The sequence below is a fragment of the Cyanistes caeruleus genome, chromosome 21, assembly GCF_971803275.1.
Source record: "Cyanistes caeruleus chromosome 21, bCyaCae1.hap1.1, whole genome shotgun sequence".
Lineage (NCBI taxonomy): Eukaryota > Metazoa > Chordata > Aves > Passeriformes > Paridae > Cyanistes > Cyanistes caeruleus.
In genome coordinates this window covers 9,322,659-9,349,888 of record NC_141721.1, presented here as the reverse complement: position 1 = coordinate 9,349,888, position 27,230 = coordinate 9,322,659, and the positions used below count along the sequence as shown (strand labels likewise).

Genomic DNA, 27,230 nt, shown 5'->3' with positions numbered 1-27,230 from the left:
TGACAGCCAACAAAATACATTCCCTACCAATGGGAACTGAAAGTCCATCTGAGGAAAAGCAAACAGTATTCAATTTCCCAAAGGAAAAATGCAGAAGTTTTAGCTGAGAGACTGAGGCAAAATAAACTAAACACTTTGCACCAAGTGACTTTGGAGATGAGTGTTCTATACTTTGCAAAGAAAACTGAATTTTAACAGGCTTGGTGGAACAGCCCACAGAAAGAATCTGCTGCCTATGAACTCCTTTGGCTATTGAGCTTATGGGAAAATCATTCAACAGGAAATAGTCTGGGTTTAAAGGACAAGGGAGGGGGACCAGGGCTGTGAGAACAGACATGGACGTGGAGTGAGGTTTTCCCAGCAAGCCCCCACCACACAGCAAGCAGGCAGAAGCGGCTGTGTGAAGTCACACATGATAAAAAATGAGGTTGAAAATTCTATTGGAAAAAGTTAATTACAGTCATTAAGGGCAGCATCATCTGGTGGGTGGTTACTAGTGGCTTGTGTTCAGTTCCTGCCTCTGTCAATTGATTATTGAAGACAAAATCTCCATCTCAGTGTCTCCAACTTCCTTCTGAGCCATTTTCTTACTGTGAGCACAAACAGGGGCCCTTCCACAAGTCTGTGAGGACACAGGTGAGGGTGTTGACTCAACTTGCTTATAATCAACAAAGGCTCTCATGGCTATTTCAGGCTGGAAAGCTCTGGCCAACCCCTAAAAAGCCAAGCCACTATAAGTGCTCTAAAAGAGCATTGGTGAGGATTTGGAGAAGGAAAAACAAATCAGAGACAAATCAAAAATGCAGATGACACAGAAGGTACAAATAACACTTTCAAACATTATTCAAGTCATTTAAAAACCAGAGTCCAATTAAAAACATTTTAGAGACTTTAAAAACAAATTAGCCTCAGATTTTTTAATTACACACCACTACTTCTCCTCAGCTTGAGCCAGCTTGGATCATAAAAATCCATTTCACTTTTCATCTCATGCATTAGCACAAGATTGCAATGTTCACACTTGGAAAACATTTATCAGATTTATTTATATATTTAAGCATTACTCAGGAGAGCAAATGCACCCAGTTCTAAATAAAACCTTACACTGCCTCAGCTCAAAGGTTCTAGCTCAAGCAGAAGTTTCTAATCGAAGTGGCAGGTTCCTGGCAGCATTCAGCAGCTATCACCTGCCCAGAGCCAGCTGCTGGCTGGGTCATCCTGGGACACAGTCCCGCTGCTGCACATACAGACTGTCCTTGGCATGTCTGTCTGTGCTGTGCCCCTTGCACGCATCCCACGCTGACTGCAACACCTGATGTGTTCTGATTCCAGCATTAATGAGTACCAGACAGGGAGTCAGGTTCAGGATCCTTGGCCACAGCAACAACTTTTCATCTGAACCTTGAGGGCTCCTGGACTTCCCCAGCAGTTAACTGGGGAGGGGAAGGAACAGGAGGACAGGTACCTGTTTAAAATACTTGCTACAGCTATCATGGATAAAACATCTTCACTGCTGTGTAACACCGGCAGCTACACCACAGCCAGTGCCACAAAAACACAAAATACGATATTTGTGTGCATGGGGAGAGGTGGCCGCAGGGAGCCCCCACCTGGAGTGCGCGGCAGAGGTGGCCATGGTCCAGCGCTTGTGCACACCACGGGCACCTCCTCCGAGCCGGGCAAGAGCCTTGATCTGCGGCAGGAGCTGCTCCATCGCAGCGAACACTCCCCGTCCGTCCTGCCGAGCACCTCCGGCCCGGCAAGGAGCGCCTGCCGACCAAGGAGCACCTCCGGCCGGACAAGGAGGGAGCACCTCCGGCCGGACAAGGAGCTCCGTGCGAGGACCGGGTGCCACCAGCCCAAACGCGAGTGTGAGCGAACGGCACCGCTCAGGTGCGGGGGGTGGGTGGGCTGTTTATGCACACACAGCTCCGACTGCCCCAGCCCGGGAATGTCACACAGGTGTGTGCAGGAACAACCACCCAAATTAACCCTTCCTAGCCTTCCAGGGCTCTGGCACCTGGGAGCCAGCTCGGCTCATCCACGGACACCTCAGGAATACATTTTTTATCCGCGATTTCCCCCCGCTTCTCCTCTAAAGCTCACAGTTAAGGAAAAAGTCATTAAAAACGAGTACTACGGGAAACACAAACCCCGGGAAAAAGAGCGGGAGCCGATGTCAGCCTCCTGCCGCAGCGGCAGCCCCGCCGGCGGCATCCCTGGCCCAGGTGCGCCCGGGGGAAAAAGAGCACCGAGCTTCTCCCGGAGCAGCATCGCCCCGCCAGCCCGGCCGAGCGGCGCCGGGGCAGATCCGCGTGCTCGGCGCCGGGCACAGCCCGCTCGCCGCCCGGGGGACCCGGCCCCGCCGGGCCTCAGGGCGTTCCCCCCACGGGGCACGGACCCCGGAGTGCGGGGCTCTGCCCGCCGCACAGCCCCAGACCCTCACCCGCCCTCACCTCCTTCTTCACGTTCCACAGCAGCTTGTCCTTCACGGCGTCCGCCGAGCAGCTCATGTTGGCGGGCCCGGGGCACTCACAGCTCCCGACCCGGGCCCGCCGCCATCTTCACCGCGGTGTGACGTCAGCGGGCGGAGCGCGGGCGCCGCCCGGCCGCGAGGGGGCGCCGTGTGCGGACAGAGGCGCGCGGCTCGAGGGGCGGGAGGGACACGGGGGGGGAACACGGGGGGGGGGGGGACACGGATCCAGCAAGCCGGGGACACGGATCCCCCGCTCCGCTGCCGGTCCCGGTCCGGGAACTCCAGCCCCAAATCCTCGGTGGGGATCACAACGGCAACACGGAACAAAAGAGATCAACAGCAATAATAAAAAGTTATGATGCTGGAGAAAAATCACAGAAGACAAAATATAACCCTTTATTAAAAATTAGTGTTCTATTTCCATTTAATGCACTGGTGAAACACTTTACTCAACAAATAATTACTGCATTAAGTAGGTACTTTGTAAAACTGACCCTTAAAAGTTAGACATGGAAATAAAACAAAAACTGAATCTCTAAGAAAGTAACTTCATCACAGAATGTCAGTTTATGATACAAATCCAAAAGAATCCTTTACTCTTAATAAACAAAATAAGTGTCAGCCACCCTTTGAGGTAGAGGAGTGTCCTACTACCATTCCACTGGATGTGAAGTGACACACATACAGAAAGCAGAGTCCCTGGCCCTGAGGAAGGGACAGAGCTGGACTCACCTTCCAGGCACACCTGAGCTCTCCCACACCTGGGGGGAAGGTGGCTGTGAGGACTGAATGCCACGGATTGTCACAGAACACAACCTAAGTGTGTAAGGCAGGGGCTGCTGGGCAGACCCATCCAGTTCAGGTAGATCTCCAGTATTGCCTGGAGAGAATTCTGTCTGAAAATGAAAAACCTCGAGAAGAACAAAATCAAATCAAGCCCACAGTAAGCAATGCCCACTCAAATGCAGCTCTCGGTGACAGCACAGCCCCTCCAACACCCTCCCTGTCCACTTCTTTTCGATTTTAACCAAGAAGTGCAAAAGGTAAAAGTCACTGGAGTGGAACATTTCAGCAGGACAAATGTCTCCTGTTAAAGCACAAGATGCCAAGGTGAAGGCTGGGCAGTGACTTGTCTCGGCATTGACCAGCGGCTGGAGCTGAGCCCTGCAGAGCTCCCTCCTCGGCCTCTGCTGCCTCATTAACACCGACCCAGAGAGCTCCTTCCCAGCAGCTGCTCCGGCCACCGGGCCTCCCTCCTTCCCTGCAGAGGGACCGAGGCTGCTGCCAGGGCACAGGACTGGAAACACCCCGCAGCCCTCTGGCACCGGGCTGGCCACGGCTGCCAAGGAAAGGCTCCCATTCTCTCCCTCCGTCTGCCAAGGCAGTGCCTGAATGTACAAAGGTTTGACTAAATTTAGGAGTGAGGAGGACAGCTAGTCCTCTAAGAATGAAGCTTCAATTCACATAGTTACAATTCACACCCTACAAGTAGGGAAAAAAAAGCTCTTTTTCTCCCAAAAGCTACTCCAAATTCCCAGGCACATCGTTAATGGACCCAATGAGGATGGTCTGGGGGGAAGCCAGTACAAGTCTCAGCTTGAAGACAAATGAAACCTGTATTGTCTTAATCTGTGCTTAATCTGAGCTCAATTTGAGCAGAGAAGATCCTTGGAGAGCTCACTGCAAACGCACCAATGCTGCCTTTAAACTGCATCATCCTGCTCGCTACTGCTGCTTCTGCACATTTACAGCAGGCTGTAAATTCATGTTCTAGAATGTCTAGAACATCCCTGTCACAATAATTAATAGCCTTCAATTACATAAAGACTGATTAAGGTGAGAATACAAAGCATGTGTTAGATCGCAACTCCAGCACTCAAAATGATCAGAACCTGGTGGGACAGAGATTGGAAAACCCCAGGGCACAATTTTGGGGCAAGGGAGATTCAGTGACATCATGTGCTGGATCAGTTCCAGACAAACAGGTCACAGGAGAAACCACAGAAAAATGAAAAGGATATCTGCACGTATTTTAAACACGTTTATAACTGCCAGCAGTTCCTACCGATACTCCACATTCCACAACTGCCAAGATCCTTTGCACTTGGTAAAAGATTCTCACAACCCAGATGGTTCTCAAAACTGTTTGCCTCCCAGGTTAATTAATCTAAATTCAAATCAGAAATTACTACTACTTTTTGGCTGTGGGAAGTAGGGAAAGGAAAACTAAACCAAAACACTGGCTTTTCTCTGCTTACTACAGTATAAAAATTCACAAGTTGGATCCATTTTGTTAATGAATCCTCTGAGTAAAGAAAGCCTCTGGAGTAGCACACAGCTCTGATGTTCTCTTTCACACACTCACTCCCATACCTGTCCTCCCCAGAAAAAATAAATGCAAATATGACATCTTTTCTGCCTATAACTTCATTTAAATGCAGTTTTGCACGTCTATCAGCATCACTTACTTACTCTGTTAACATTCACTACAATAGTGACAAGAAAAAAAATAATATAAATCATTGCGAAGAAACAGAAGTGCCACATGTGTTTTTTAAATGGCATCAGCCTTTGTTAAGAGACAGAAAAAGCAAAATATAATAACTTGAAGCTATTAAATGTAGCACAAAGACCCCCATCAATGCAGCCTCTGCTGGTGCCTTCAAATTAAACAGCATCAGTGGAGGGAAAAAAAAATTAAAAATCCACATCACACTCTAGCAGAATTAGAGAAGAATTTTTGTTGTGAATAATCTCAACAGCTGTATTTTCCCTGGCACAACAGAACAGCCAGCTGGAAAACCAAAACTTACAAAAAGCAGAATAAAAGAGGTTGTTAGGTTTATTAGAAATTTCAAGAGGCCTTTCACAAATAGACAGGTGCATCCCTGTGCAATGCAGCTTCCTGAATGTGAGGAGAATGAAGTGAATCCTGCCACGTGTAGAGGCAAGAAAATCCCAAAATATGATAGTGTTTTCTTACCAACCCTTAGTTTTCAAAACATAAATGCTTAGTTTTCAAAAACATAAATGAGTGCAAATCATTTTTTTGTCCCTTCCCCTGCTTCTATTACTCCCAAACCATCTACATCTCTATTATCCTTATGAACTCCCTGCATTAATTGGGGATTATTTTCTTGTCAGGCTTTTGCAGTAATTTTCTTCAAACCTTACAGGTAGATCTGGCACTGTCAAAGCAGATCAGGACTGACCAGTGTGGAATCTGGAGCTTCGTGACCAAGTATGATAAGGAACACAAAAAGCAGCTGTGGACCATATCCAACATATCCCTGGCTCCCAGTGGGCAGCCAGCAGGAATAACCATGAATGACAGTGGCAAAACTGCTACCTACGGCTCAAACATACAAGCAAATGCTTAAAAACACAACAATGGCATTTCATACTAAACTTGAAACTGTTTCCAGAAAATTTCCAAATTTGCAGAGCAGACTTGATTCCCATCTCCTCAAGTGTCCTGTAGAATTAACACACAGCCAAGCACTCAAAATAAAAGTGATTATTTCAGTTTAAAATCCAGTATAAGCCACCTCTCTCCTGTGCCCAAAGCCTCTCACAATTCCATGCTAGAACAGTATTTTCACAGCTGTTTTTCTTCTTCAACATCTACACTCTAGAAGGGATTCAAAACACAGAACTTGAATTCACATGTTCTAGCCTTAGAAGACACTGTTTAGCCTGTACTTCTCCAGGCACTGGGACTTTTCCCCTGCTGCTTGAGAAATTTAACATTAAACAGCACTTTTAGGCCACAGGAGGAAACCAATTCCCCAGGTTGCCCGTGTTTATATAAACAGGATTTCACTGTGACAAGATGCAACCAGGGCCACACTGCCACAATCTGCCCAAGTTTGCTCACTTCAGGTTTCTTCCCTCACCATACCTACTTCCCCCTCACCCAGGACATTACCTACACATTTACATTTTCAGAGATTTCAATTTTTCACATGGGGAGGCTGATGACTTGATTCTTACCACTTTGGAAGAGGCTTTCCTTGGAATCAATGAGTTTTAAAGATACTGTCCTGGAACTCAAACCTTTGCAGGTGTTCTGGGGACAGGGGTGGGAGAGCACAGGTGCAGCTGACTGGTCAGCCAAATGCTTCTCCTGGGGCTTATCCCATGTAGTGTCTGCTAAGAGCAGCCACATTCAAGTTCTCTCTTCAGTATCTTGATTTAATAACTGCAAGTTCCATGATACAAAGCCCTGAAAGGGGGGCTGTCTGGAAAGAGCTTTTCAAACCATGCCACCTCACTCAGGAAGAGCAGTTCTGCTCACAGCAAGGGGGAAACTGGCAAGTCATTAGATAGGAAAGAGCAACCACTGACTGAGAACCAGCACTCCAAATCCCCCCTCCCCAGCAGGAAGAGGGGCCAGCCTGCAGGTAAAGCACAAGGTGCACGCCTCAGTTCTCCAAGCCCTTGGCCTTTAGTGCTGCTTTGTGCACACAAATCCCCATTTGCTGCTCTAGGGAGCCAGGGCACCCCATGAAGATCAATGCTAGAGTCCAGGGGATCCTTCCCTCCTGTCCAAGGATGAAAGCTGGAGCAGGCCCTGCTGCAGGGACACACTAGTGGCCGAGCTGGCGGTCATCGTAGGTGCTGTATCTCTTGACGTGGATGCGGCGCACACGGTCACGCAGCTCGAAGCCGTCGTCATCCTCGCTGTGCGAGGCCTGGCTCCGGCTGCGGCTCGTGGCCTCCAGCAGCGAGTTATCCGGGACACGGGGCGTCTCATACAACAAGACATTTAGTGTTTCCTCATAAATTCGGGCCTCAGGGAATTCAACCTACGAAAGACAGCACATGTCCTGCTCCTCATCCATCCAGGATAACAACTGGAACATACACCCACACGTGAAAAAGTACTGAGCCATAAACCCACACATTATAAAGACAATAAAAAATTTCTGGTAGAGGGTTACTCCCACCACCAGGTCACCTCCCTCAGCTAATCGTTTAGATTGCACTAGAATCACAGCATCTCTGATTCTCAACGTTGGACCCCGGTAACCTCAGCGGCACCACTACAAATTAGAAGTTAACTCCTGAAGTCAGAGAAACTCCGTACACTCATCAAGCTAATCACGACCGTTTCCAAGCCGTAGCATGGGCAGGTGAAGCTCCATTACCTTGGTTTGCTTCTTCTCGGTGGCGTAGACGATGGAGGTGCAGCAGACCTCGGCCAGCTTGCGGCCCTGCCCATAGAAGGACCAGCAGCAGATCTCGTCCCCGATCACATCCTTGATGAACAGCACTCTGCCATTGAACCGCAGGGACAGCTTGTCAAACAGCTCGATGTTCTTCAGCAAGTTGTCATCCGAGTTACTGAAACACAGCAACAGAAGCAGGAACAGGGCTTTCCAGGCAGCCATCTCTGCCTGTTCTGCCAGCTTTCAGCACTGATTCAACTGCAGAATACAAATAAGTAGTGACTCACTGCCGTGTGCTGCCAAGAAAAGAGGGGTAATAGCCCATTTCAGATACAAATACACTGCTCTGACCCCATGAGCAAACACACCAGCCTTTAGAGATCAACTTACACAATTACTAAGGACAGCACAATGTCCCAAACCATTACATCAACTATCCACACTCGAGATGATCAAACCCCACTTCACTGCAGTTCTCTGGCTTGATGACAGCAGAAGTCCAGTGTGTGCTGGAAGGGCCATGTGCTCTGCATCCTGCACACCACAGATACACTGTCAGGGTGAATCCACTATTTAAAAAACTAAATTTTATTAAGGGACATGCAATGGAGGGCCTAATTACTTTTCAAAGCAAGATACAGTTGTCAAAACCCAAAACAAACCAAAATAAGCCAAGTTAGATCATCCATCATCATCTTCCACTCCCATAGTCAAAGAGAAACTTTCCCACTAAAGTGAGGGGGAAAAAGAAGGGACATACCTGGTGTAGGAGTATTTATTGTTGCTTCTATTATACAGCAGTTTAACAACAGGCTGTTGGGAGTGAGAGAAAAGAAGAAAAGGTAAGTTCTGTGCTTCAATACATTTAGCATAAATCCACAGTTGATAAGAGCAGTTACTTTCATTGATGACTCTATCAGTCTCTCCTCTTCTTTCGGAGAGGTGATTATAGGGATGCTGCAGACAGGCTCATACAAGTCTTTCTTGTCCTGTTTTAATGAAAGAAGAAAGAGAGGAAATAAGAGAAATGCTAAAGCTGACATTGCTGCTGCTGCCTCCTTCAGCCCCTCCAGCCATGTTCCCAAATGAAGTGATGTACAGGAAAAGCCCTGGGTTGCTACAGTAACCACACAGCTTACCTTGATCTGCAACTCAGAATCACAGCAGAGATTTCTTATCCCCGGAAGGCAGCAGTAATTGAAATACTGGGATGCAGGTGGATGTCCTCAGCCACAGTGAGGACAAGGTCTAGTCATACTTGGTTTAAGTGAGCTTATTATTCCATCTTTTCTTGAAGAAAAGGATAGAAGGAGTCTGCAGTAATTTTAATTAACTCAAACCACTGCACAGAAAAAGCATTGGCCACCGTGAACTGAATGCTTGGCAGAACAGCAGGTCACCAACATGAGCCAGCCCTCATGACACAGAGTAAAGACCAAGCATGGGCAGGACAGGCCGTGTCCCCACATCCCTCACCACCTATTTACTGAACAGTATTTCAAAAACACCTTGCACACCTCAGACTTGGTACCATCTCTAAGGCCATGAAATAATCTCTCAAGTTGTCTTAAGTAAATTTTATAAGCAAAACACCCATGAAACACTTCACAGGCTACTTCTGTTCTTACCTGCAGAGCTGCTTGGCACATGTCCACTAAGCCCTGGATGAGATAGTATTTGGCTTCTGCCATCAATGCTTTGATCTCCTGCCTGTGTTTTGGAAGTGCAATAGTGTCATCTCTGAGATAGTTTAAAATTGTTCCAAAGTGCTTCCCACAACGGTCTATAAGGATCCAGCCTGAAAAATAACCAACACATTTCAGTCACCTCAACACTAGAGGCGAGAAAAAGCTCCCTGGAGAGATTAAACAACACTGAGGTTTCCTAACACTGCTCAGGACGCTTCTCCCATTTCACCCACTGGAAGTCCCTACTGACTTTGAGCAAACTGAAGCTGATGCCAGAACAGAAGCTGACAGTGGAGCCCCACTGGTACTGCCCAGATGTTCCCACTGCTTTCCCACACCTCAAAAGCAAAGCCCCAAGGTAAAACCACTCAGCTTCCAGCACAACATGCTGAGATTGCTCCAGGGACCCAACTGCAGTGCTACACTGTGATGCTGGGCAGTCACAAACCTCTGAGAGCCAAGGAAAGACAGAAGAAAGAATTCACCTATGTTTGTAACAGGTAGATTTAGATGTAAGTTCTGTGGCCTAACAAGGAGGATTTGGCAGCTCTCCAAACGCATCTGCTGCTGCTGTTTGGAGCTAAAAAGAGAGAGAAATGTTCTGAAGATGCTAAAAGGCAGATCAGCCCAGCAAACCCATTGTGGGGGAAAAGCTGTTCAGTCCCCAAACAGAAACAAAGAAAGGCAGATCAGGAGGAAGCACAGAAGGGATGAAGCAGAGGAAACAGCAGCGAACTGACAAATTCTTGCAATTTTACAAAATCCCTGAGGTCACACTCCCTAAGGAAACAGGATGTCTGATTGCTGCCAAACAGCAGTGGAGGATGCATGCGCGCACAAGGCTCAGTACAATGCCAAACCCTTTCCCATAAAGTGGAAGACAGGAAAAAGAAGTGCTATTTTGGAATCTAGGTATAGAAAACAATCTAGGAAAGTAAGCTAAAGCCCTGCTGGACTCTCCAGCTGGAGCTATCAGAACATGACTCTTGTTTTCCATTCAGGCTGAGGCACTTACACAAAGCTGCCTGTTCTGCCCTTTATAATGTACTGGGGATTTAAAATATCCTGTGTCCAGCTGGAGGTGACACACTGCCTGACTGATCACTAAACAGTGTCTTGGCACCATGAGCCACTACTGAAACATACTGCTTAGGAGAAAGGGGGGAAAAAAAGATTTCTCACCAAAGCAAGGCAGGCTATTCTGAGCCTCAAAGCTGAAAACTGCACGTCCCTCCCTATGTGTGTAGTTCGAATAATGCCACTGCTCGATGTGACAGAAATGCCAACCCACAGACTGTTCGGTCTTTATAACACCACCACCAGCCTGCTGTGAGGGCAGGAAAGAGCACCAGTCCTTTCCCAGTTCATCTGAGTAACAAAAACAGGTATTTCTATAAAGCTGAAGGATTGCTAGCACCAAAAGGACTTGCCTGCCTAATGTTCCAAGTGATTTTTGGCATATATCATTTTCTACATCCTTAATCGAGTAAAACCACCAACAAACCCCAGCGGTTTTACAAAACTGTCAGCAGTGAAAGCTGTTTCCTTACCTTCCTTGTCGGTAAGCACCTCCATCCTGCCGCTGAACATGGCTTTGAGCATGGTGTCGTGCCTGGTGAGCACCTGCACCGTGGTGAAGTACAGGGAGCCCCCGACGTTGAGCCGCACGTATTTGTTCCCCAGGCTGCTGCCCTTGAGCCCGCCGGCCTTGGGCTTGTGGCCCGCGGCCGGGCACAGGGCGCTCCCCAGGCAGGTGTCCCCCGACATGTCCTTCTGGAGGTAGATGACCACCCTGCAGCGCGTGGGCCGGGCCGTGGTGCCGCGGTCACGCCTCAGCGGGCCAGGACGGCGGGGCAGGGGCCAGCATCACCTCGGGGGCAGCACGGCGAGGGGGGCCGGCGCGGCGTGTGGGGCCGGCGCGGCGTGTGGGGCCGGCGCGGCGTGTGGGGCCGGCAAGGCGTGTGGGGCCGGCAAGGCGTGTGGGGCCGGCAAGGCGTGTGGGGCCGGCAAGGCGTGTGGGGCCGGCAAGGCGTGTGGGGCCGGCGCGGCGCTCCACGGCCACTCCACACACAGACGTGGATGTCACCCTGCGGAAGAGACGCTTCCTAAGGACACGTCCTGACAAAACACGACTCAGATATTTCTCAGACAATTCATGCAGCCCAGTTATCGCCGCGTCACATTTCTGATGCACCTGAAACTTCCGACTTCCTGCTATTTTATCTCCGGCCGACACTGCGAACACCACACAGCCTGAGGGCCAGGCTCAAATGCTGCTGGAATTCAGCCGAGAGCTGAATTCTCGGCTTCCCAAAAGAACCCAGCTCCGTTTGAGGCCAGCTGAAAAGCCCTGAAAGAGCTTCCTGCCCCTCCTTCAGCCGCGGTGTCTGTGCGTCCCCCCGAGCGGGGCTTGTTGACGTTGGTTTGACTTTTAACTGGAGACTTAAATAAATATCTCTTCAAAGGCCTCAACACTGAAAGATGGATCACAAGGTTCTATCTTCTGGTAACTCCTCTCATTCAAAACTATCCCTCATCCATCCTGGAGCCCTGACGAGTGAACGTAGTTCAAATTTGAAAAGAGAATAAACCAAGACTCCCCACCACGTACACCACTGTTTGTCACTGATGGCCTGCCTTGCTTTAAACCTCAAAATCCCCTTTTGAGAACAGTGGCGTGTTTGTAACAGCAGCCAGACCGAACCTACGAGGAAAAAGGAATGCAGCCGGTCCGACCGAGCTCCTCAGAAGAGTTCGCGGCCAGTTTCGCCCCTCCAGGCAGCTTCTCGCTGCTCTGACCGAAGAACGAAGCGAAACGCGAGCAAAGCTAAATCCCCAGGCCAGCCAGCGCGGGCAGGAGCCAGCTCAACTCCTCTAAGGAGTCAATGAGGAGCTGCGAGGCCTCTGCTGCAAACAGCCACGGGATCTTTAATTACCCCGTTTGATACGACCGAAAATTCCCCACATCCCTTCCCGTGCCTTCCTGCCTGCCTCTTTGCGTGGGAGGCAGGACGGGCTGCGGAACAATGGCCCCGCAACGGGAGCCGCCCCCGCTCAGCACCCCGGGAAAAGGAGCGACCCAAACGGCTCGGGGGGAGCCAGGGGAACCCGAGGGTACCGGGGAGAACGGGAACCCGCCTGGCATCCCGGGCAGGGCCCGGGCCGGGCCCTGCCGTGGATACACGGCGGGCACAGCCTGGGCGGCGGCCCCGCTCCGCCCGAGCCCCGCCAACGGCGGCACGGCCTGGGACAGGCTCCATCCGCCCCGGCCACCGGGGCAGCCAACAGAGTCGGCTCCACTCCCGGCCCCGCACAGGGCCCAGCCTCACTCACTCACCTGCAACAGCCGCTCAGGCCCGGCCCGACCCGGGAACCGCCGGCCCGGAAGAGTTTCCGCGGCTCCCGGCGGGCGCAGCGCTGGCGGAGGCGGGGCGGGCCGGAGGAGCCGGAGCCCGGCGGTTCCCGCTGAGCCCAGCCTGGCTAGGCTAGGCTAGGCTAGGCTAGGCTATGGCGCAGGCGGCGTTGGGCGCGGCGGGGCTCCACTTTGACGAGCTGAACAAGCTGCGGGTGCTGGAGCCCGAGGTGGCGGCGCAGACGGCGCAGCTCCGCGAGGAGTGCCGGGCCTTCGTGGACAGTGAGTCCCGCGGGCCGGGCCGGGCACCGAGCGCCTCCCGGACACCTCGGGCCTTCCCTCGCCCCTCTCATCTGATTCCAACCAAATCTTACTACGTGGCTGTTTACTGTAAACTTAAACGTACAGCTGCGTCTAAAAACGATACGACAAAGCGGGACTATTCGATCTCTTTGGGGCAGTTCTGGGTATCACTTGACGATTTTTTTCCTTTACAGAAACAGCAGAATTCCAGAAAATAGTGGGCAGCTTGATTGAGCTCGTTGATCAACTGGCCAAAGCTGCAGAAAGTGAGAAGATGAAGGTACTGTGCAGTTAATTGCTGGCTTCTTGTGTGCACTGCCCTGTGTGAGCCCTCTCTTTGCCTCCCTCCCTCCCTCTACAGCAGAACCAACGATTCTCTGTCAGCGTCCTGCTGGCATTCCCCTGTGATAAAGGCCCCCCTGGGCCTTTAGAATTGATATTAATGTTAATACTATAATTAATATAATGATTAATGAATTAATGAAGCCTATGACAGTATCGCATAACTCCCATGTGTACCAGTCCTGCTCTCCCTGTCTGTCTATATTTCTGCACAGAAACAGAACGTGTGTTTTATAATCACTCCATCTTGGTAGAACTTGTCCTCCAGAGGCAGGAGAGGCCTCTGGTAGCCTGAGCTTGTCTGGCTGTAGGACCAGTGCCCAGTGTGTGTGTCCAGAAGAGTCACTGACTGTGTACTTCCAGTTCGGGGGAAGCCTCAGAGGCCTTACCCCTGCCCAGCCCTCAGGAGACAGCATCACCCTCCCTGATTGCTGGCATGGCTGAAATGCCTCGAAGTCAACCTGTTGGGAGGGAAAGGGGCTGAAGGAGTTCACCCAAAACTCTCCACACATCCCTGCCTTGTCCTGCCAGGCCATTGGGGCACGGAACCTGCTGAAGTCCATCGCAAAGCAGAGAGAGGCTCAGGAGCAGCAGCTCCAGGCTTTGATAGCTGAGAAAAAGATGCAGCTGGAAAGGTGAGTTTTGTGTTCAGTGTTTGGGGTGTTGTGCAGGCTGGGAAGGCTCAGGGCAGACGCAGGGCTGACTGCCTGTGCTGTGGGACCCTTGGCTCAGACAGCCACACCTGCATCAAAGGTTGGCTCAAAAGCCACACCTGGCCAGAGCACACTGGAACAGTGCCATGGGGTTACCTTCAGGCCCTGCAGAGCCAAAGAAGGGTCATCCCTGAGGACTTCAGGGCTGAACAGAGGCAGCACAAACTAGGGCAGTGCAGAACACATATGGTATCTGCAACAGCCTTGTGTCTGGCTGATAAAGGTCCTTTAGAGCTGCTCAGTGTGACTCAGGCAGCTGCTGCTTACAGGTGACACACACAGCCCAGCTCCCCTCCCACCTCCCAGGGGGCTGCCCTGACCCACCTCACACATGTGGGGGTCCTGGACCCTCTGTTCTGTCTTGCAGGTACCGGATTGAGTACGAGACTCTCTGCAAAATCGAAGCGGACCAGAACGAATTCATCGACCAGTTCATTTTCCAGAAATAGAGGATTTTAAGATAAAAACCAGCTCACATGGAAAGTTGACCATTCCAGAATCTTGAGAATTTCAGAAATATGCAATTTCCACTGTGCAGGAGTGCAGATGGTTTGTACAACAGAGGGGCTGTACCTCAGTTTGAGTGTACTGTGGCAATAAGGAGGGCTGACTGCTCCCAGCTGCACAGACTGTTCTGGCCTTTGATTTTATACCAGTTTTGTACAGTCAGTAGTTCTAATTCAAATTACAGTTGAATTAATGCTACTGGTGCTTTGTTGTGTCTCTTTTTGAACTCTAGAGCTCTTTCATATAAATCAGAAAATAAATTATTGTTCTCAGACTGTCCGGCTGTACCAGAATTAGTTGCTCCTGTTTTGTTATTTTTCAGCGTAAGAGCTTAGACACAAACAGCAGTATCAGATCTATATTGCCTGTTACTTTTTCTATAGAATTAGAAAAAAATCTCAGAAATGTGTGATTTCCAGAATGGACACATTACAGACACAAAAAAGCATAAACTACATGAGAATTAAGAACTTTGAACTGTTCCTGAGGAACGTCCATTCAGGAGTGTCATAATCTGAGAGCTGAATCCTTTTGTGGGCATTATTAGGATGGAACGCCAGGCTGATGAGGGAAACCATTCCAAGTGTCAGTGACACCAGGAGTGCACAAACTGTATATATCTAACACAGGTGTGAACTCAAGCCTCATGTTGAAGTGCAAATAGATATATTTTGTGTATGTCTTTAGCACTTCAGTATGGAAATGTTGCCCTTTCCAAAGCCTGGGGAAAGCTTCAACTTTTACACAGTGAAGTCTAAAAGTCTAAGTCTAAAACGTACCAGTGCTGGAGCAGCTTCATGGGGCCCGTCACCTCACCAGGCTCCAGATCAAAACCAACCCCAACCACTGAACTTCTACCTGTAGTTGTAATTCATGCTTGGATTTACTCTGTGAACTCTAGTGGTCACTGTAAGTTCCTTCAGCCATTCCTTGAAGAAGACTGAATGCATTTTAATGCGTTTAGTTATTTATTTCCATACCAGAAGTGATTTTAGGGAAGAAAGAAATTTCCAACTCCTTGGTTACAATTTCTGAAGTACTTCAGAATCCTCTAGGCAATACTCCTGGTTGTCAAGGGTAACTTTAAGCATTCATAAATCCAGATTTTGGCAGATTTATCATTGATCAGACATTTATAATTAATCAAAATGAAGCAGAGCAAAGGCAGTGGAGATTTTAAAGGAAGGGGCAAGGAAGTTAACAATCATGATATGATTTGAAATGCTTCAGAAGAACAGCTTTGCAAATCTGTGTGTAATGTGTTGGGGATTCTTCAAAATATGTGGTTGGAAGACATATTTCCTATTTGAGTGGTTTCCAAGCAGTCATCTTGGAAAAAGGGATCTTGGAAGAACAGTATCAGCTGCAGAGAGTGAGTGAGTGAGTGAGTGAGTGAGTGAGTGAGTGAGTGAGTGAGTGAGTGAGTGAATGTGTGTTCCCTCTGAGTTAAACATCAAAGGGTTAAAAGTCCATTTTCCTGGGAGAGTGGCCTTGCACAGACCCAACCCCAGGCTGGCCCAGGTCCCTGCCAGAGCAGTGTGTGGTCAAAGCAGGGCTGTGCACTCCAGCCAATTCCATTTTTCCTTGCAGCAGCCAGGGCTCGGGGAGGAGCTGCTGCAGCCAACACGAGGGAGACGTTTGTCCCAGAGGACTCCACCAGCGTAGGGTTGGAACCAAATGCAGCACAGGTGTGGTGTGTATGCCTTCCAGAGCCTGCTACTTCCTTTTCCTCTTCTCCACGTGTTTGTAGTGGGGGTTGCAGAGCATGGTGAACAGGAGCAGCAGTGGGATCAGCAGGTAGGGCAGGTAGATGGAGAGCAGCACCAGGCGCTCGCGCAGCGTCTGAGGGCCCGCGTGCTCCGACTTGGAGAAGTCATGGAACAGGATGTGGGCCAGGATGGCAAACAGAGTGGTGGCTACGTGGGTGGAGTAGATAATGGAAGGAGTCCTGATCCATCTGCAGCCACCTGCAGAAGCAAAAAGGAAACAATACTTAAGTATTTTGAAATAACCAGAATTCTGAGGCTTGTGACAGAACACTGACTGCTGCCTCTCTGCCAGGGTAAACCATCACTCAGATTGAATAGGGAGCAGAAATAACCCTCAGTACTAATAGGAACCAAGGAAATTTCTCTCCCTGACAGCAATTTAGAACAAAGGGGTGATCCCAATAGTTTTAAAGTAACAAAAGGAGTACACAGGCTTGACCCAGACCTTTAGCTGCCCTGGAAATTAGCCAGATGTCAAATGCTGATGCTGGTTACACAAATGGCTGCACCTGACAAGGGCCTGTAGTTATAAGGTTTTGTTCCTAACAAACTTTATTCTGTGCTGCTTTCTCAGGTAGAACACTTGCATGGGCCGTAGCAGCCTGGCCCTCCACAGTACACCCCTCAAACCCTCTAATCATGATAGGGAAATGTTCTCTGCTGCAGCAGCAGCAGGTGTCCTACAAAAGTGCCCCCAGGATACATCCTCAATCACCCCGGTTTCCCCCCACCTTTCAGGAAGGCGTAGGCGGCGATGGGGAAGAAGGGCAGCTGGAGAAAAGCTTCACAGTAGATGAATGCCTTGAACCACTCTGGGGGCTGCAGCATCATGGGGTCCCTGAAGGCAGTTGCATACTGCTGCAACAGGTCTGTCAGCTGAAAAAACCCAAACCCCAAAACAACAGTCAGTCACTGAGCATCCACTACTGCAGGGCAAAGCTTGTGATTCTCGATGGGATGAGGCCAGCAGGGTGGGAGTCCCTGGTCCTGAGCAGGGCTGCGGGCTCCTTCTCGGGGCTGCTGCAGGGGAACAACTCAGCACCAGGATTTGGGCTCTGTCCATTGCAATTGGTTTCCCTGACAGAAATGTAAACTCCAGCATGGCTGTACGGTGGACTTTGACCTGAGAGATATGCACTGAGATCTGCTGGTTAACTATTAATTGAAAAAGGTTCCTATACTGGAGTACTCCTACAGGCAATTCCGACGGCAAAAACCAAATCACCAGTTGTAAAGCTCAAACAGGAGGTGACAGCCAACCGCACCCTGACGATGAGGGCTGAACTAATTATCTGCCACCCAACCGTTATTTTAATTGATTTTATGATGTTCATTTTCTTCCACGATTTTGTTCAAAACCCAGCAAACCAGAGATTTTTACTAATAAATTCGGCCGCTGGCAGGCGTGCTCCTGCAGCGGCAACAATTCCCTGTTGTGTTTTTGGCAGGAATTTGAGGAAAACTCGGGACGGGAGAATGGCCGGGGCCTCAGGAGCCACGTCCCGAGCACGTGGCGCCGGCCCCGCTCTGCCGCAGCCTCAGGGCGCCGGTGCCGAGGGCGACAGCGGGACAGCGAGGCCATTCCCAGGGAAAGGATGTCCTTGTGGCAGTTGTGAAACACCCTCAGCCCGCTCTGGGCAGAGGAACATCCCCCCTGCCGTTCCCGGGGGGAGCAGTGACCCCGCACTCGTTCCCCGGGGGCCTCCTTCCGGGACGGGGACACGGAGCGGCCGCATCCCGGTCACGGCTTCCAGCAACAGCATCAGCCACCGACCGACCGCGCGGATGAAGCTTCCCTCTCCCATTCCCGTTCCCTCTCCCCTTCCCGTTCCCATTCCCGTTCCCATTTCCATTCCCGTTCCCGCTCCTCCCCAATGAATGACCCGGCTGTGACTCATCCCGGGGGCATCAGCAGCGCTTCGCTTCCAGACGCTCTTCCACACATTCACCGCAGTTTCTCTCCCCCCCCCCGGCGTCTCCACACACGAGATTGGCCGAAGGCCGCCCCTGGCCCCACCGAACCGGCGGATGCCCCGCACGCATTCGCGGAACGAGCCCCGGCCCGAGCCCCGGGGCGCTCCCCGGCCCCACTCACGGCCCGCGGCGCGATCCCGGCGGGCAGCAGCGGCTGGAGGTCGATGAGCGCCGTGATCGGGATGTGCGAGAGGAAATAGAGGGCGAAGAGCCGCTCCCGCCACCTCGGAGCCGCCGCCATCGCCGCGCTCGGCCCCGCCCCCCGCGCTTCCCCCGCCCCCGCCAGCGGCCACGTCCCGCGACCCCGCCCTGCCTGGCCCCGCCCTGCCTGGCCCCGCCCTGCCTGGCCCCGCCCTGCCTGGCCCCGCCCTGCCTGGCCCCGCCACGCCTGGGCCACGCCACGCCTGGGCCACGCCACGCCTGGGCCACGCCCATCGGCCACACCCGGCCCCGCCACCGCGCCTTTCCCCGTTCTTCCCCTTTCCCCGTTCTGTCCCCGCCCTTTCTCCTTTATCCGGCGGTGCCGGTAGCCGCGCCCTCGCCAGCCCGGCTCTTGTCCCCCTTGGTCCCGCACCTCGGGACAAGCCATCTCTTCCCAGACGCGTTGATCCCGAGTTCCAGAGCCCAAGCGCTGCCCGCGTCCCGGTACAGCCCGGCCAGGCACGGCAGGCTCCGATTCCCCCGTTGCTGAGCCGGGTCCCGGTGCCCCCGGGCGACGCCAGCACTGCAGGACCCGCCCCAAGCGGGACCGGCACCTCCCGGCCCGTTACACCGCGGGGAGAACGGGAAACCTCACCAAGACCGAGCAGCCCCGGCGAGAGCAGGCAGGAAAGACTGACGCCAGCACCGCGTTTTCAAATGTCACATTTAATGTTTTCACCACTGTACTCCAAATCTACATTTTACAAAGTGACCAGCAAGTGTGCCACATTAACTGACCAACCTCTGAGATTTTACCTTTCATACCAGTGTCTTCTGGGGCTCAATAATTAAACACGTTTCTCATTCAAGTGAATTGAAATGCTTCAGTTGGTTTTATTCTGAGGAGCCTCATAAAAAACAAAGATATTGCACCATCTTTGTTCAGTTATTCAATGTTTGTCTCTTTCACAGCAAATAATTACTTCATTGAAGTTAAAACTTCCAAACATAACTTACTAATAGTCTCCAATTCCAGCTCAGATCACTCTTGTTGAAAATACTCTGCTAAATACAGATAACTTACAATAACTTTAACAGTTAATTGTCCATAACAAACACCATGGTTTCTCTCCAGACCAAGGCTCAAATTTTAAGACCACCTTTTAGTATTCCTTTGTACAGGTGAAAAACAGTCTTCAATTTTCTAGTCTTGTTTTAAATACAAAAGTTGGAAGGGACATTCAAGTTTCAAGTCTCCACACTAAACTTAAAAAAAAAAAATCATGTGGAGGTAAACAAACCAAGTTGTATACTCCAGGAGGTAGAGGCCTTCAATTTGTGTTCATATATACATATGCACAGAATTCAGTGTTCCAACAGAAAAAGAATTAGCCAAAAAGTAATAAAAGTTATTTACTACTGTGACATTTCAAGACTTCCACAGCTTTGCCTAAAGACACGAACACAATTAACAGAATTCCCTATGTGCTTTTTTTTTGTCCTTTTCTTTTTTTTTTTTTTTTTTCTCAACTGTCCAGTGCAGGAAAAAGTTCTCACAAAATTTCACAGACCTAAAATGTGCAAGCTAGTTTCTCTCTATACAGCAAGGATGTCAGGGATCTCTGAAATTAGCCCATAAATGGAATTATTTACACACATAGAAGATGCATGCTGGGGGGTTTTATGTAAGAAAGAGCAGAAAAACTTCTAATAAAAATAGATTAAATATATATATATATTTATACTGGGTAAGGAAACAGAAGTTTAGTCTCTCCTAGTCACAAACTCATTCTCTCTACTCACAACATTTGATTTTAGAACAGCACACATCACCATCACAGCTCTAGTGAGAAGCTATTTATAGGGTTGGACATTAGGGGACATGGCCACTTCCCATGGCCACGGCCACCCAAAGGGACTTCATGATTGGTCGCAGTCAAGTTTTCTGTATTCCTTAGTTTTAGAAAACCCAAAATCTTCAGGAATGGCTCAATATCAAAATGTATGTCTATCTGTGTGTACAATCTCACTTCAATAAAAAAAAAAGGGAAAAAATAAAATAAAATAAAAAAAAAACCTCCCCGAATTTGGTTCAATTCTGTTTGTTCTGAGCTGAGCCATCACAGCTGCACTAGAATTCATAAAACACGTGCAACTCTGGGTAAAATATTTTCTTCTAAAAGCACAACCACTTTACAAGATTAAAAGTCTAGTACATTTCTAAGTATTATTCATATTGTACAAGTAGTGGTTGTTAATTTAAAACTTCATTAGTAAAATTACAGTACAAGCATGATTAACCTCCAGAATTGCAAATCCCAGACTCCAGTGGAAAGCTACATTACATCTTCAGTAGTACGGGGTGCTCCGGTCACTCCCACACCAGCGGTGACGGCGGCATCTCGGAGGGCTGGGCGACCGTGGAGCTGCACGGGGGACACAGACATCAGAGCTCACTCGCAGGGCTCACAGCCACAGCCCTGCTGCTCAGGGGGACCCAACAGCCCAGGGACAGCAAAACCCCAAAGCCAACCTGAGCCTGCCAACAGCAACCAGCACTGACCGCAAACATTCCTTTACCTGCCCTCAGTCGCTGCTTCTGGTGCCTTCACCATGCAGCTCTACAATGAAAACTACCCAATCTTCCCAATTTCAGTTTCAGTCTGACTTCTGTTCTTTCACACAAAAACATTACTTGAAACTCTTGCACGTTTTACTTAAATTCTAGAAGAATTCATAAAAACAGTTCACAAGGATTTTATCTATGGGGCCCCCTTCCTACTCTCAGGAACTGAAAACCTAAAACATTCTGGATGTGTGAATTCTGTACTAGTAATAAATGGGAATTAATATCAGATGTGATTACATACAGTTACCTAATAAAGCTCTTAAAAGCAGCAGACTGAGGGTTGATGCAGAGAGGCACTCTGTTTCCTTTCTGCTGTTCCAAAATGAACTGATGAATTATTTCTGTACACAGGAGAAAAATACAAAACAACACAGCATTAACACTTCTGGCTTCAGTAAAATGCAATGTCAACACTGGAGGGAAACAGATCTTCCCTTACTGAGAGTACATTTTAGTGAGGATAAGAGCTCCAGCTTCCCTAAATCTGACTGCTCAGCTTCAGCTCCTGGCTGCTGCTGCCCCTTTCTGCAGGACAGCTGTGGAGGTCACACCTCACAGCCCCAAAATGCCACACAGTGAGTTCACCTTCCCCCAGGGCCATCCCTCAGCAAAAGGATCAGGAATAGGGCACCATGGATGGGCGCTGGTGAGGTTTGAAACCCACAGATTTCTGCAGGTCAGCTTGTGCTTGCACCATTGCCTTATCTCAGAACACTTACAATTCTGTTCTTTTGGTGAAAAGAAATTTCCAGTGTGTACTATGGAAAAATACCTAAAAGAAACCAGCACTGTGGATCCACTGTGTGGATCCAGAGCACAAATCCCAACTCCATCCCATGTCCCCCCTGCTGCAGGGGGACAATTGCTCATGCAAGGTTAACTCCTGCTCACCTTTAACCTGCCGAACAGAACTGAGGTTCTTCTCAAAAGTGTCATCGAATTTGGGATTAGTGATGGGTTCAAAATCACTGGTATAAACTCTGCCAGTCGAAGTGGAGAAACAACATTTGCACATACAGGTGTGGTACCGCAACCGCCCCTCGTCCAGGTAGGGGTGAGCTAAGGCATCCTTAGCAGATATCCTTTTGGACTGGCAACAGCAAGGAAAGGGAAGAGAGCAAGAGTGAGGCTATTTTCAGAGCTATTGAAACTACTCATCGATTAATGCCCAGTTGTTTTATAAACCCACAGTGGTGTGAAAGGAGGGGCTTGTGTCAGGCACTGCCAGAGCTGCCACTAGAGGGGAGCTGAGGCCCATGAACCAGCCTGCCTGGGTGGCACCGACCTCCCCTCTCACGGCCACCACATGGCCTGTAGGAACATGCTTTTCAATGCATTTTTTTCTCCAGATAATCTTACAATTATGACTCCTGCAATAAATCAAAACAAGATGGGAAAAACAGCATTCTAAGTGTTGAGGGAGTCAGAAAGGATTTTTTTTTTTTTTTAATTTGGTTATGGTTTAATATTTCCATGGTTCTGTTCAGCAAAGCAATCTTAAGGTTTTTAAAAAATACACTCCAAAGGCAGTGCTTCTAAATGCTTCTTCAACCCCCAGACTCCTCCTTTGCACTGCAGGCACTCTGTTTTACATTTGCAGTGCTGGGGGGGTTCTTTGGGAATGAAATAATTAAGATTATCGGTTCCAATATCAGATTTTCTCGTGACAATTCTCTACAATGTCCCAAGAAATGAAATCCAAAATCCACAGCAGCACATTTTTATTAGAAAAACAGATGTTCAGTGGAAAAATGATCCTGCTCTGTGATTGGGGATGCAGGAGGAATTTTTTGTGTTTTGCAAGACCAGGAACACCCCCGTGTCCCTAATTAGAACTGCATCAAAGTAGCTGATGTTCTGCTACCTACACCCAGCTCGGAAAAGAGCATGACTCATGCACAGCCTCATCCTTCCCACTGCCAGAGCTTCCTTCCCAGGACCACTAGGTTTGAAACGTGAAACCCCCATTCCAAGGGGAACTGATTGGCCAATTGTACGATATTTTTACATTTTTTATGGACCAACAGTACTGCAATACCAGCAGAAGGAAACCAGCTAAAGCAGTCCCTGACTTAAAACACTTAAATTTAAGCACCAGACAACAAAAACTGTTCAAACCAGAAGTCTAAGAGATGATTTTCAGTCCTACTTACTGGATCAAAGACCAACATCCTGCAAAGGAGATGAACTGCTTCATGTGTAGCTTGACTGGAGAGTGTATACAGGACAGGAAGGGATGGCTGTAGGGGGAATGGGAGGAAGAGAAGCACAGAGTGTCCTGTCAGATCCATCACCAGGAAAACCCTGCTCCCGCACACACTATTCCACAGTCAGCAAGGACAAACTCCTTGTTAAAGGGGACAAGTGGGACCCAACACTTTCCAGCATGACGACAATCCCCGTTACAAAGCCCAGCAACTGTAATGAAGGTCTAATTTATCACTGTTTCCCTTAGTTCAGATGTAATCCCTAGAAAAATCCGCTTTTATTTATGTATTTTCTATAGAGACATCATTCCCAGAAGTAGCTGCTCTGGGGTTTGATTAACTCCATTATTCATTTTTTAATCTCAGTCCCTCCCAAATTATGGATTTCTTTGCTTTTCCTTGCCCAGGCAATCCACGGCTGACTGACAGTGACAGAATGACTGTACTAGATGTCACGGTAGCTGTAAATTTCCCAGTATAAATAAGAATTACACCTCCACAGTGACATCAATCAAAGTTAACCCTGAACTGCCTCACAGAGCCCTGAGCACTTCCCAGCCCTGGCTTCCCAGGGCAGCCTATGGAACATAAAGCTGCAGTGTTTGGTAACTCTCCTCCTCCTGGCTTGCTCTCCCACAGCAGGAGGGATCTCAACAGGCAGGGGACGGACTCCACATGTTTTCCTTTGGGAAAGGGGTCAGCAGGGACAGGGACAGCTCATTCACCCTGGGGCTGCCAGGGGCACAATTCACTTGAACTCTTAAATACCAAACTGACAAAGTCTAGGGAGTATGTAAATACCCATTCTGCCAGCACAAAGTGAGGTAGGGGGGGTTTAATCAGAAACTTCTCGCATTAATCTATTTTTACACGGAGCAGCAAAATGCCTCACCCCTCTCTCCCACTGTGCTCACCTACGGCGAGTAAAAATAGTTGGTGTGACAGAGCAATCGCCCGTTTCTAACTTGGGTTTCTCTCCCTATTAGTCTAATTAGGGAACCAGTAACATTTAACCATTTACAACCAGCAAAAGCTCCATTTCAGAACATGAAAAGGCAGGAATTTGCACTCAAACATGAAGTGTGCTTCAAGTTGAAAACAAAAGTCCCATTAATCACCTGGATGATCCACATCCCCAGGTTCCAAGGTGCAATGAGCACACCAGCTCCCATGGCACACCGTGGAGAAGGAGTATTGTTTTCCCCAACACACAGAGAACTAACTCAGAGTGTATTTCTTACAACTTTGTGTCTACAGGACATTAAATCTGTAGTGGAAACTTTTTATACCATTTCACCTCACTTGCTTTTTAGGATTCCCACCATCCTGTGGGTCATAAGACACTGGGTTTAGGAGTCACAACTCTTCTAGCACATGATAGCAGAAAAATATACTTGACTTAAAACCGGTAGAGAAAATATGAAGGAAATCCTCCTATTATTAATGCTCAAATTAAAAAATCCTGTCATGAAATGGAACAGCGACAACTTTATGTAGTGGATCCAAAGTGTCAGGGAGGCAGAACTCCCACATGTCAATAATAAAGCAGATGCAATGCTCATTTCTATGGTAACTACTATTGTAGTGAGCAGATGTGAGAAATTACTTCAACATGCAGAAAATAATGATGCAAACTTAACTACCGGAGCAAGTACAGGCCAGTATTTTTGTTAATTTTGTTAGCAATCATAAAATGATCCTATTGGAGGGCCACAGAGCCTTAGCCCTGCACTAGAGATGTCTGCACAAGCATTTCTTTGTATCTGTTAACACTATATTGCATTTGCCCTTTTTATTGCCCAGTCAGCACAATCACTCCATCCTGCCTTTTTCCTTTGGTTTGGTGTCTTTCTTACACCAAGTCTTTCTTTAGTCTTTAAACTAACTTTTACTCCAGTAGTGTAGAATGCTGTGTCTCAGCTTTCAGCCTCTTGTTGGGCCTTCCTGAGCAGTTCAGGTCTGAGCTCAGGTGTGCTGAGGCCCAGCTCACCCTCTGGGCTTGGGGCACTGGAGGTTCTTCCCTCAGCTCTGGGCAATTCTAACACTCCTGATCCTGGCAGTGCAGCAGCCCTCCAGGGCTTTCTGAATTGTACTGTCAATTTTAATTGATGTCTCTTGCCAGTACTAACACTTAAAGTGATTAAAAAAAAAATCTTCATTCAGAGTAGCTATCAAAACACTGTCACCTCAAGAAGAGAGAACTTTCAACTGGGTCATCCAGACCACCAATAGCCCCAGGGCAAAAGCCAGGAATGCCCCTGACTAGTGAAAAGCCCCCTTGTCTCCACAGCAGTCAGACTCACCACACATCAACGCCGTTCCTGAGCACCACAACCACCCGTGGTCAACTCAGCCCCACTCCCAGGCACAGACAGATGTGAGACCAAGCATCCAGCCTGAGTATTTTCAACCAGCAGGCCATGGAAACTTAGTGAGCATGTGAAAGCGTGAGTCCTGCCCAGAGGAAGCCCTGCCTGGTGGGGCTGGGTGGCCGGAGCCAGCCCTGGCAGTACCTGTTTATGAGGACCCCTGAGTATGTGTGCCTTGGCGCCTTCACAAGCCGTCCTCATCGCCTCCAGCGACGGTGTGCCCAGCAGGTCTGTGATCAGATCCAGCTGCATGACAGAGCACACAGGACACAGCTCAGACAGGGGATGCATTCCACTACAGCAGCACATTCCCAAGCTAACACAAACTAACATCCTGTGCCTGTTCCCTGGGAGCACAGCCCGACCCCCCTGGCTGTCCCCTCCAGTCAGGGAGTTGTGCAGAGCCAGAAGGTCCCTCCTGAACTCCTTTTCTCCAGGCTGAGCCCCTTTCCAGCTCCATCAGCCTCTCCTGGGGCTCCAGCCCCTTCCCAGCTCCATTCCCTGCCCTGGTCACGCTCCAGCTCCCGCAGGTCTCCCCTGAGTGCACCACTGCCTCCAGGAGCAGGTGCGGCAGGGAGTGCTGGCAGGGAGAGGTGAGGATGGATACCTGCTGGATGGGACTCTGTGCCTGGAACAATATCCTTCTGCCAAGCAGCTCTGCAAAGATGCAGCCAACAGACCAGATGTCGATGGCATTGCTGTAGTGCCGGCTGCCCATCAGGATCTCCGGAGCGCGGTAATACTGAGTGACAACTTCCTGAGTCATGTGCCGGGATTCGTCTAACTCTTCCACCCTGGCCAATCCAAAATCACAAATCTAAATTGAGAAGGTAAATAAAAAAATTAAAATAACCAAAACACCTTCTGCATTTCAAATAGGCAACCTTCTGGGAAGGAGGCAGGGAATCCCCAACCAGCATTTTAATACATCAGATAATCTGCTGCAACTGTGTAAGTCAGGGGAGAGGGAACAGGAGGAAATTACATTGCTTTGTTCCACTGACATTTACACTTCCTACAATTTCATTTGAAATCACAGTATATTTTAAGTTGGCATTATAATATTTATAATCTGAAAGATTAAAAAGATTTGCACTACAAAAAAACCTAACCTCTGGGTATGGAGCATTTAAACTCAAACAAACTTCATTTGCTCATGGCATGTCTCAAAATATTAAAGATTTGGCTCTACTCATTTGGGCTTGGAGAATTGTTAAAAATGTCTTGAACCAGAAGTGTTAAGAAAAGAGACCAAACTTTGCCAATTACAATTCTTAGCAAATCCCTGTAAACAACACTGATTTTTTTGTGTTTGGCACAGCTGTACAACACACCTCAGTCCCCCAAAATTCCATATACTCAAGGTCAATGGAAGGGCCTCAGGCATTTGGTGTCGTCTTCCCCTGAGGAGCACAGAGACACTGAGGCACCCCAAGCACCCCCTGCCCTCCCAGGCACAGGAGATCCTACCCACATCCAGCTCAGGAGCTGCCTCTCACTGTCAAAGATGTGAGAGGGAGAAAAGGGGAAAGACAAACGGTTCCTGCATTTCTACTTTCTAAAAAAACTGTAGGACTTTTTCCCATTTA

The 27,230-nt window shown here is 49.1% G+C and overlaps 5 protein-coding genes across 62 annotated transcripts in view; 1 reads left to right on the top strand and 4 right to left on the bottom strand.

Moving 5' to 3' along the window:
* Positions 1-2,649, bottom strand: part of SGSM2 (small G protein signaling modulator 2) — a 39,245-nt gene extending 36,596 nt beyond the window's left edge. For 20 of the 49 annotated variants that reach the window (XR_015278518.1, XR_015278519.1, XR_015278520.1 and 17 more), the window contains exon 1: positions 2,457-2,600. Coding sequence is in view for 17 of the 49 variants with exons in the window: in XM_086859532.1 (XP_086715658.1) it covers positions 2,457-2,513 (57 nt within the window). In the remaining 32 variants the exon portion in view is untranslated. Of the gene's footprint in view, positions 1-2,456 lie in introns of all 49 variants that reach the window. The other 29 variants (XR_015278504.1, XR_015278505.1, XR_015278508.1 and 26 more) reach the window with 7 other exon arrangements.
* A 199-nt stretch (positions 2,650-2,848) lies between these two features.
* Positions 2,849-12,968, bottom strand: TNFAIP1 (TNF alpha induced protein 1). 3 transcript variants are annotated; one of them, XM_086859528.1, is made up of 7 exons: positions 12,673-12,968; positions 10,886-11,885; positions 9,276-9,445; positions 8,547-8,636; positions 8,408-8,460; positions 7,627-7,822; positions 2,849-7,284 (listed from the first exon to the last, which is right to left on the bottom strand). In XM_086859528.1, the coding sequence occupies exons 2-7, from the start codon at positions 11,100-11,102 to the stop codon at positions 7,066-7,068; spliced, it is 945 nt and encodes a 314-aa protein (XP_086715654.1). In that variant the 5' UTR covers positions 11,103-11,885; positions 12,673-12,968; the 3' UTR covers positions 2,849-7,065. The 3 variants fall into 3 exon arrangements, with proteins under 3 accessions (XP_086715654.1, XP_086715653.1, XP_086715655.1); XM_086859527.1 differs by having other exon boundaries at positions 10,886-11,422; XM_086859529.1 differs by lacking the exon at positions 12,673-12,968 and adding an exon at positions 12,044-12,666.
* IFT20 (intraflagellar transport 20) lies at positions 12,840-14,845 on the top strand. The gene is made up of 4 exons (XM_023939425.2): positions 12,840-12,969; positions 13,185-13,270; positions 13,864-13,967; positions 14,413-14,845. The coding sequence occupies exons 1-4, from the start codon at positions 12,843-12,845 to the stop codon at positions 14,492-14,494; spliced, it is 399 nt and encodes a 132-aa protein (XP_023795193.1). The 5' UTR covers positions 12,840-12,842; the 3' UTR covers positions 14,495-14,845.
* A 656-nt stretch (positions 14,846-15,501) lies between these two features.
* TMEM97 (transmembrane protein 97) lies at positions 15,502-18,570 on the bottom strand. Its single transcript, XM_086859530.1, has 3 exons — positions 18,417-18,570; positions 17,053-17,197; positions 15,502-16,519 (listed from the first exon to the last, which is right to left on the bottom strand). The coding sequence occupies exons 1-3, from the start codon at positions 18,534-18,536 to the stop codon at positions 16,269-16,271; spliced, it is 516 nt and encodes a 171-aa protein (XP_086715656.1). The 5' UTR covers positions 18,537-18,570; the 3' UTR covers positions 15,502-16,268.
* A 573-nt stretch (positions 18,571-19,143) lies between these two features.
* Positions 19,144-27,230, bottom strand: part of NLK (nemo like kinase) — a 36,523-nt gene continuing 28,436 nt past the window's right edge. For all 8 annotated transcript variants that reach the window (XM_086859510.1, XM_086859507.1, XM_086859509.1 and 5 more), the window contains 6 exons: positions 26,249-26,458; positions 25,786-25,887; positions 23,219-23,305; positions 21,957-22,155; positions 21,313-21,406; positions 19,144-20,862 (listed from right to left, as the gene is read on the bottom strand). In XM_086859510.1, the coding sequence (XP_086715636.1) occupies positions 20,808-20,862; positions 21,313-21,406; positions 21,957-22,155; positions 23,219-23,305; positions 25,786-25,887; positions 26,249-26,458 (747 nt within the window). In that variant the 3' untranslated portion in view covers positions 19,144-20,807. The remainder of the gene's footprint in view (positions 20,863-21,312; positions 21,407-21,956; positions 22,156-23,218; positions 23,306-25,785; positions 25,888-26,248; positions 26,459-27,230) is intronic.

What these genes read in the sequence shown, in the direction of transcription:
- IFT20 (XM_023939425.2), top strand. Translation starts at nt 12,843, where the DNA reads ATGGCGCAGGCGGCGTTGGGCGCGGCGGGGCTCCACTTTGACGAGCTG. An exon ending in CAGAAAGTGAGAAGATGAAG is followed by an intron (nt 13,271 to 13,863) that starts GTACTGTGCAGT and finishes TTGTCCTGCCAG; the next exon opens with GCCATTGGGGCACGGAACCT. An exon ending in AAAAAGATGCAGCTGGAAAG is followed by an intron (nt 13,968 to 14,412) that starts GTGAGTTTTGTG and finishes TCTGTCTTGCAG; the next exon opens with GTACCGGATTGAGTACGAGA.
- TNFAIP1 (XM_086859528.1), bottom strand. Translation starts at nt 11,102, where the DNA reads ATGTCGGGGGACACCTGCCTGGGGAGCGCCCTGTGCCCGGCCGCGGGC. An exon ending in TGATAGAGTCATCAATGAAA is followed by an intron (nt 8,461 to 8,546) that starts GTAACTGCTCTT and finishes CACTCCCAACAG; the next exon opens with CCTGTTGTTAAACTGCTGTA. An exon ending in CCGAGAAGAAGCAAACCAAG is followed by an intron (nt 7,285 to 7,626) that starts GTAATGGAGCTT and finishes TGTCTTTCGTAG; the next exon opens with GTTGAATTCCCTGAGGCCCG.
- TMEM97 (XM_086859530.1), bottom strand. Translation starts at nt 18,536, where the DNA reads ATGGCGGCGGCTCCGAGGTGGCGGGAGCGGCTCTTCGCCCTCTATTTC. An exon ending in CCGGGATCGCGCCGCGGGCC is followed by an intron (nt 17,198 to 18,416) that starts GTGAGTGGGGCC and finishes GGGTTTTTTCAG; the next exon opens with CTGACAGACCTGTTGCAGCA. An exon ending in CGCCTACGCCTTCCTGAAAG is followed by an intron (nt 16,520 to 17,052) that starts GTGGGGGGAAAC and finishes TTGCTTCTGCAG; the next exon opens with GTGGCTGCAGATGGATCAGG.